This window comes from Sceloporus undulatus, chromosome 3, assembly GCF_019175285.1.
Source record: "Sceloporus undulatus isolate JIND9_A2432 ecotype Alabama chromosome 3, SceUnd_v1.1, whole genome shotgun sequence".
Taxonomy (NCBI): domain Eukaryota; kingdom Metazoa; phylum Chordata; class Lepidosauria; order Squamata; family Phrynosomatidae; genus Sceloporus; species Sceloporus undulatus.
This window is the reverse complement of record NC_056524.1, coordinates 47693035-47702504: the sequence shown is the minus strand read 5'-3', so window position 1 is coordinate 47702504 and position 9470 is coordinate 47693035. Positions and strand designations below refer to the sequence as shown.

General features: G+C 41.5%; 1 protein-coding gene across 4 annotated transcripts in view; it reads right to left on the bottom strand.

Moving 5' to 3' along the window:
- Nucleotides 1-9043, bottom strand: part of ILDR2 (immunoglobulin like domain containing receptor 2) — a 65754-nt gene extending 56711 nt beyond the window's left edge. For 2 of the 4 annotated variants that reach the window (XM_042460358.1, XM_042460359.1), the window contains exon 1: nucleotides 8873-9043. In XM_042460358.1, coding sequence (XP_042316292.1) covers nucleotides 8873-8918 — 46 coding nt within the window. In that variant the 5' untranslated portion in view covers nucleotides 8919-9043. Of the gene's footprint in view, nucleotides 1-2871; nucleotides 2941-7588; nucleotides 7723-8872 lie in introns of those variants that run through there. The other 2 variants (XM_042460360.1, XM_042460361.1) reach the window with 2 other exon arrangements.
- Nucleotides 9044-9470: the final 427 nt, after the last annotated feature.

Sequence of the window (9470 nt, the reverse complement as noted above, 5' to 3'; positions counted from 1 at the left end):
TGTCAAAAGAGGCTGATTTCCCTACATCCCCCAGCTTGGACCCACAGCCTTACTTCCCTGGGCAATCCTCCTACCTTCCGACCCTCACCTCCCTTTGAGCTTTCTCCACACACACCCCACCTCCCTCTGACAATAATCCAGGAGCAAGATGAAAGTAGAACAAGCAGCCTGATTTCCCTACATGCCCCAGCATAGGCCCGCAACCCAATTCCCCTGGAAATCCTCCTCCTCCTCCTCCTTCCTTCAGACCCTCTCCTTCCTGGGGGATGCCCACTGACCCTTTCCCCCAGCTCCTTCATCCTCCTCCTCCTCCTCCTGCTCCGTTTTAGGATCCCCTCCATGGCTCCCTTCCTCCCACAGCCCCTTTCTCCTCTTCCTCCTTCATCACTTTCTCCACCCCCCACCTCTCTCTGACAGCCTTCTGCAGCCCAAAAATCACCCCTGATTTCCCCCTTTCCTCCTGTCACCCTTTGCATCCAGATTCCCCTTTTTTCGGCTCTTTCCTCCTCCTCCTCCTCCTCCCTCCTCATGATGGAAGGGAATGCTCCGACCTCTGCCCGCCCCCTTACCCTAATCCCTCCCTAATTTGCCCTGATTATGATCGAGGGCAAGTTCAAATTTCACACAACCCGAGTCTTTGGGGAAAAGACGGATTTTAGCCCGAATTTGGATACCTCGGTGTAAGGGGCATTTCCTTGTGCAAGCCCCGACATGGATTGTGATGGATTCGGATCCAATATGAACTTCACATGCAAGAATTGCTTTCAAACCCAGTTTTTTGTTTGTTTGTTTGTTTTTGTAGTCTGAATGGCCCCTCAGTTTAGTTATTTTGGCTTCTAGTGACATTTCAGTCTTGATTTGCTCTCAGGTCAATTTTTTGGTCTTTCTGGCATACTAGGATATCTGCAGAACTCTCTTCCAGCACCACATTCCACATTGTTATAAAGTTTTCGTAACGATACATAAAAATTAGAAAATATTTCATGTGGTTGTGAGCCCTTCAAAGGCTAATCTTTCACCCGCTCATGGCTACCACTTCTATTTGATTAATTCATGAAGTGAATGAACACATAAGGATAATTTCAAAACACTGCACATGAGAAACATGATTGTTTGAATCTGCATTGAACCAATGTAGATAATAAGAATTCAGTCTAGAATACAGACAATATTGGGTTTGACCAGCGTGACCAGATGTGATAGCTGCAAAAGAGGACATGGCACCATAAAGGTGAGGAATGTGGGGGGGCTATATGATGACACTTGTCTTAGGGCTGAAGATGGATTCCACATAGCCAGAAACCCCTTCTATTAGAGTATCAGTGCCAGGACTGGAAAAACTTACAATTATTGTTTGTAAATTGAAGTAGCAGAAAGTTCTCCAGTTTAAGACCTTGGGAGTGTCTGCATAGATTTATGCCTGCATTACAGGCCTCACAGTTCTTTCTGGTATACTAGGAGGTCCCCAGGAATAGCAGTTTCACAACAGAAACACTGATTTGCAGAGTTCCCACATATTATCCAACGTGTTTATGATGACCAAAGCTCAAACATGTCTAGAGAAGAGCAACCACAATGATCAAAGTTCTGGAAATCTTGCCTTATGAGGAATAACTGATAAAAACAGAGGTTGGATGGGCATATTTCAGGAGTGCTTTAGTTGTGTTTTTCTACACATCAGGGAAAAGACTTATGTTCTATGGTTCTGTGTCAGCATCTGTAATGTGTACTGTAGTATAGACTGACTGTTTCTGATCCTGTGGATGAAGCTATTAGAAATAGAAAGCTTTTTCACTACACAGTTTTGCAGAAGTTATCACACAACCCTTTGACTTTTGTTGTGTTACAACCTGGAATTGAAATTGAATTAGCACTCTTACCATGTGATATACGCACAATAATCAATGCTTTGGAGATGACCCAAAGAAATAAACAGAAACAAATTAATGCTTGTTGGTTGCATAAGTATCCATATGTACACTGAACTGAACACACTGCAGAAACATCTTTGCCAGTAATTGCAGCCACGAGTCTTCTTGAATAAGTCTCTATCAGCTTTACACATCTGGCATGTAATGGAGTTAGTGGACATTTTATAGTCATGTCACAACAAAGGGAGTTGAACAGTCATGCAACAAAAAACTGCCAAATTGTTTTTGCTTAACGTCTGTGCCACACTGACAATATTTTGCACCTTTACAGTGTTGAGTACAGTGTATATACAAAGTGGTAACAGTGCCAATTCTAAGCTGTAGCACAACAGAATGTGGACTAGTTGGGGGATACTTTTGCAAGACATTGGATATTTGGTAGGAATAAATTTATACAACAGGCTGACACTTATTAACAGTTTCAGTCTGAATATGATGATGGGATCACTTTTAATTTAAAAAACAGTCTAGTACTGACACTATCAGGAGGAGTATATTCAGAATTTTTCTTTGTGAAATGCTGAAAGGATATTTGATGCCTGTTGCAGAGTTTGGACTGTTACTTTTAAAAGCTAGCATACAAATGATACTTTTTAAAAAACTAATTTGTTCCTGTGGCTCATCAAGTAAAAAAAATTTTTTTTTACTACTACTATTACATTACTGATTGGTAGCACATTAAAAATCAGATACTGTACTCTAACACATTACTGGTAATGATGTTACTTATAATCCTTGCTTCCTTGCTTGTTATGTTGGTTCTCTTTATCAGTGGTTCCCAATCTTTGGTCCTCCATTTGGCTTGGACTTCAGATCCCAGAAACCCCAGCCAACATGGCCAATAGTCAGGAAATGTGGGATCTGAAGACCAAAGCATCAGGAGGACCAAAAGCTGTGAATCTCTGTTCTATATTGTCATGTGGAAGAACAGATTGCTTACCTTTAATTCATTCTTTGAGTGGTCATCTGTGTCCTCACACAAATGAGTTTTGTGCCTGTATAGAAACTCCATTCAGAAAGTTCTAGAGCTGAGTAGTTTGGTGGGAATACCTTGCACCCTCCTGCCTTCTGCACATCTCCTAGTTCACTAAACTACTGCTGCCTCAGTTTTGAAGTCTGTTGTAAAACTACAGGGACTTAAAAGATAAGATGTATGGTGGGTTTGTGCAAAGGCACTAATGACTACTAGAAGAACCACTGTTACAGATAAGCAGCCTGTTCCTTTTCATTGTGGACTCTGTTGTGGGGGTGTTCTCACTTGGCAGATAAAATGGATTATATTGGCGTGATTCTGATTTGGATTATGTTCCGGGAATAATTCGAATTTTTTTCCATCGTTTCCATTACGAAAAGGGGCAAATTACCTCAATTCATTTAGACCCTGTTTTCGTTCCCATTTATTTTAAATCGCTTTATTTTAAAGTGGATTAACTTGCTCCCCATTCCCATTTGTGTCCGCAAGCTGTCAATCAAGCGCCTAAGCTTCAGACGTCACAAGTCTTGGGTTTTTTTTTGGGGGGGGGGCAGCCAATGAAAATCGGCTGCTTCCAAGGCTCTTCTGTTGTGTCTCCCCAGACTAGAAGGAGCCTCTATTCATCCTCTTCTGTGTCTCCCCATATTAACTGCCATAACTCAGTGCTAGGGAATCCTGGGAATGGTAGTTTATTATGGCACCAGCACTCTCTGGCAGGGGAGGCTAAATGTCTCACAAACACAACAGTTCCCATAATTCCTTCGTACTAAGCCAGGGAAGGTTAAGGGGTCTCAAACTGTATTATTTCTACAGTGGGTTTTGAACTACAGATGAGGTTTTTTTTCATAAATTAAAAAAGTTGTTACTTTATAATTTACTTTAGAAATATACACACACACAAATATACATTCATATGTGTATATATATATATATATATGTGCGTTCACACACACACACACAAATATGTATGTGTGTATGTAGCTATGTGTGTGTGTATATATATATGCATGTGTGTGTGTGAGTATTCATATATAAACATGTGTGTGTGTATGTATGTGTGTGTATAAATATATATATATATATGGATATATATATATATATATATATATATATATATATATATATATATATATAGTGTGTGTGTGTGTGTGTGTGTGTGTGTGTTTGCCAAATCGGATCAAGGTGGAGAAGGAGGCAGCAGGCTTCAGTGGGGAGAGACTCTTTGGGGAAGAGAGAAGAGAAGGCGATCCCCCCCTCAGATCCCTGGAGATACACACACACACACACGTTTATATACGAATACTCACACACGCACACACACACATACATATAAACACACACATACAAACATCTATCTATCTATCTATCTATCTATCTATCTATCTATCTATCTATCTATCTAAATAGTGTGTGTGTGTGTGTGTGTGTGTGTGTGTGTTTGCCAAATCGGATCAAGGAGGAGAAGGCAGTGGGCTTCAGTGGGGAGAGACTATGCACCCAAAGCTCAGGCTTGGCAAATTGGATCAAGGAGGAGAAGGCAGCGGGCTTCAGTGGGGAGAGACTCTTTGGGAAAGAGAGAAGGCTCGATCCTCCCCACAGATCCCTGGGCATCCAGGCTCTCCTGTGTCTTCCCATAGTTCCTCTGGAAGGAGCCTCCATTCCCCCAAATCCCTTTGCCTCCCCCATTGCTCCCTGGGCTGTCTGTCGGGAGGGTGATCAAGCAGGCATTTTTGAAATTTTTGAAATTTTATTTATATAAAATGTCCTGCAAAGCCCATCTGCTGCTCAGGTGAAAAAAAAATAGTTAAAAATGGTGTTCAATGGCTCTCCTCACACGTCGGTCTATGAATGTGGAGCAGAGGGGAGGCTGCAATCCACCGGGGGAAAGGCTATGCAAACCCCTAAAAACTCTGCTATCCCCTTTCCATGTTTCCTTTTCAGTTAGCTCTGTATGCTGTGTTTGTTTGGATTGCTATCTTGTGTGTGTGATTGCACTTGGCATATTTTCTAAATAAAACTTTAATTCACCCAGAACCTGGGGTTCTCCCAGTTAGTACTGATATATATTGATGCACATGGTTCAAAGGTTACCTAAGCCTCTCACAAATCTAATTTATCCAACATATGAAGTATTTTTGGAGCTGGCGGGGACCCATAGCCCCCCTATCTGTTCTTTGAGTAACAACCCTGATCTTTTAAAATGAAAACCAGCATATAATTTTAATATATGAATAAAATTGTGTGTGGATATGGACAGGAAGAAGAGTCACTGAGAGAAGATACAAGGGATCTAGGAGTCCTAGTAGATCACAAGTTGAACATGAATCAACAGTGTGATGTAGCAGCTAAAAAGGCTGCATCAGTAGAAGTATGGTGTCTAGATTAAAGGAAATAACAGGGCCACTCTGTTCTTCCTTGGTCAGGCCTCACCTGGAATACTGTGTCCAGTTCTGGGCACCACAATTCAAAAAGGATATTGAGAAGCTGGAGACCAAAATCATGAAGGGTTTGGAAACTATGCCCTATGAGGAGAGACTTAGAGAGCTGGGTATGTTTAGCCTGGAGAAGAGAAGATTAAGAGGTGATATGATAACTCTGTTTAAATATCTGAAGGGATGTCACATTGAGGATAAAGCAAGCTTGTTTTCTGCTACTCCAGAGAACAGGACCTGGAACAATGGATGCAAGCTATAAGAAAAGAGATTCCACATCAACATTAGGAGGAACCTCCTGACAGCGAGAACTGTTCAACAATGGAGCATACTCCCTTGGAGTGTGGTGGAATCACCTTCTCTGGACATCTTCAAACAGAGGCTGGATGGCTATCTCTCGGGGTTGCTTTGATTGTGATTTTCTGCATGGCAGGAGGTTGGAGTGGATGGCCCTTGGGGTCTCTTCCAACTCTATGATTCTATTACTCTATTATTCTACTTGGGTCTATATGTCACTAGGCAGGTTGGATTAATTGTGTCACTACTGTAGCCACTTGGGGCATGCAAGAGCTCTAACTGCTTACTGTCCTTTTTCTGTAGAAAAGTCCAGTGCATGCTATAAATGGCTTGCTTTTTTTAACCCTAGAAGTCTTGCCAAGTGCAAGCTTGGGTAAAAGATGGATACTTGATAACTCATTCCTAATTGCTATACAGGAGGGGAACAAGATAGCTCCCCAGGTTCTTTGGAAATGTTCTTTCCCCTTCAGAGAAAAATCCTTAACCCTTGACCACTTCATGCATCTGGCAACATGTATTCTGGCTTACAAAGGTATATGCCAAACAGAGTTTTCATTTGTGAGTATTGTGAACTATTGTATGTAACTTGTCTGAAATCAAACAGGAAGTTGCATTATGAAAAAGTAAAAAACTGAAAACAACGTTATTAACACTGTTACATCTGAAAATGTTCTTCTTCATTTTCACAATTGCTGTCTTTATTTTCTTCTCCTCCCACTCCCCTCTGCCCACTATACTTTTTCTGCTTCCATCTCATGTCCTTCTTTCACACTTCCCTGATTTTTTTACTTCTTCGAAATTTCACACTATTATTATATGAATAATGCTGCATCTAATTTGGTTCCAAGACCAAAAAGACAAAGAACACTTGAGGGGAAAAAAATGCAGAAAGAGCCAACCATGTCACTTGACCATTTCTTGACAGAATGAGACGAGAGAAGCAACCTAAGCAATATCAAAAAGCAGTTTGGTTCACACAGAGAAAAACCATAAGCCTATCACCTCCACATTCTCTTTACAATGGGTACCCAGCCAGGATACAAGAAAGTATGAGCTCCTACAGTGGGTCATGGGCCTTTGTATGTGAGGGTACAACTAGACAGGGCTATTTTCTATTTTGCATTGCAAAGTGACTGGGAACAGTCTTGCCATCTGTCGTTATATTGTACCCTAAACAAATTTCTAACTTTTGCCCCTTAAATCTATGTATACAACTTCATTCAACATTACAGCAGCAAGGAATCCTGCAATCCTCTCTGGTTAAACTCAGCTCCAAGTCAAACCTTACCCAACCCCCCCCCCAAAACCCTACAAAAATTACTGAAGCACTGACATTCTGCTCATAGAAGTACTAATTTGATGGGATCCCTGAGGATTTCATCTCATTCTCCATTTGTACTCTGGTGGAGAGACATCTGAAGACATGTCCATGCAGAACATAATTCTTACAGGGTATTGAAAAATTGCAAAAAAGCAACTATGATCACTTGCTTTCACTGTGGTATGTGAAAAGTATCCCAGTGTCTAGTCACATATATTTGGAAATTACTGCACAGTGCCATTGCTCACACACACACACAAATGAAAGGAGACCTGGTAGCAGCAAAGCCAGATGATTTAAGTATAGAAGGGGGAAATGCAATTTAAAAAATTATTTTCACTGAGAAAACAAGGAGCACAACTTTATCTATGAGCAAAGGGGCAGCCAGAAATGTTAATCCAACCAATAAATCATAAATCTTCCAGAGCCAAAACACTGTAACCTTTTCACATCAGAAAACCCTTAAGTCTCTCCCCGCCACTTCTCTCACAGCTATTACCAGAAATTGCTAGTACTACTGCTTTGTAAAAGTGAGCACTTCCTTGAGGATAAAGAGAAGGGACCCTTATGGCCACTGCAAGGGCCTGTGTCAGCAGCTGGACAATACAGAGACTGTGTCACAGGCTCACCCTACCTTGGCTTCTCTCTCTCTTTTTTGACACTGATTCCTGCCAGCCAAGTTCATGGACATACTATACTGTGCAATGCTATTGAGAAGATCCATGGTGATCAGGACACCTCAGGTGAGTCCCACACTGTCTGGTTTCATATACCACTCCTTAGCCTCCCCCATGTACTGTACAAGCTACAGCTGTGGTCTGAAAATTCAAATAGAAAGGAGGAGCAAGTGCAGGACTGTCTAGCCTCAGCTGACATGCTGCAGTTCCAGCAGCCTGGAAATAGGTCTGTGGGGTGATAAAACAACAGTGGTTCTGGAAAGGGAAGCGATAACCCTTTTCAGCAGCAAAACTAGCAGCCTATAGATAAATTGGGATCCAAACACTGGAAAGTTTATTTCGATGCCATACAGTCTTCAAAATACCAAGCATGTACAATGGCAAGGAAGAAACAGCAAACTCTCCTGCACCGGACAAGTGGCTCCCTAGCCCAGAAGCCTCACTTGAACAAAACCTCTCCACAAGCATGTCTGCTGAGTAACACAGAAATAGACAATTAAGCGATAATGTTTGGATATCCTGAACTTTCCTTCCCTACACACATATGTATATTTCTCTTCCACAGACTTTTTCTCTGTTTAATGTGCATTAATGACTGTGAGAACAGGTGTAGGTTAGCAATATTAATTATCAAGCAATACGTGTGGGACACTCTTCAGAAGACACTTGCCTGGCAACCCACAAAATCCTGATTTGTGCCTACCTTGCCAGTTCTCCCCCTCCCTTCCCCCAACACTTCCAGAAGATGTTTGTCCATACACAACCAACTCTGAAGAACTCCAGAAGTGATGCCCTGTGGAAAATACAATCACCTCCACAGTCTTTGTAGTTCCTGCACCTCTTGATACTATGGCTGCCTACTTCTGGTTGCAGTAATGCAAGAAGAGGTTTGGGAAAGGAGAAAAAGGAAGATAAAGATCCATTTCTATTTACATATAAATGTAGTGTGAAAACATCTCTCGCTTTACTGTCTGCAGCACAGGCGAATAAAGCAGAAGTCACAAGTGTACACATATATGTGTGTGCTAACACACACACATACACAGTGTTTCTCATTTGCTCAGCATGTTTTCTTCTTCACATCTCTCTCTTGCAGAAAAACCTTGAAGCTCTGATGCAGGATCAGTAAACAAAAAACCCATATACACAGCATGAGAACAGGCACTTCCCTGTGAGATCTAGAAAGTTGATTAAGTCTAAAGTTATAAACTTTAAAATGAAACTGAAAAGCAGATCCTTACCTGTTACCCACAAAAAAGCAGTCCAGCCCAAGAATACCCTGTCCATTTTTGTAGCCTTTAGGAGACAAGCAAAAAAGGGACGGTGAGGGAAAGTGGGAAAATGAAATAAATAAGGCTCCCTGCTAGAAATCAACTGGCACCTAAAGTCTTCTCTCCCGTTATCTGGCTATCCTCCTCCTCACAACTCACTGTGTGAATCAACATAGTTCTGAATGGGAGCTACCACTCTGCCAGGGGGAAAGAAAGAAAGCACCCCTCTTCTGTGGCAAATCTCTTTTCTCCTGGCTTTCTTATGAATCTCAGGCAAGAGGGGAAAACCTTTGATAGCTATTTATACTCCTAAATCAGAGCCTGGATGGAAAATAAGTTTAAAGCTTCTTATGTTTCAATTTCTCGCCTCCCCTCACCCCAGCATTTAATGCTACAGGAGTTTTAAAATCACATGCCTGTCCATTGAAGCTATCCAGCACCAGCAGAAAGTTTATCACTGGACACATTTAATAGTCAGGATAAAGTGAATTGACTGGAAGCAAATACCCGGATTAAAAGAGATCAGCTGTATCTGAGAATGTATCTGAATGAAAAGAACACATTCCTG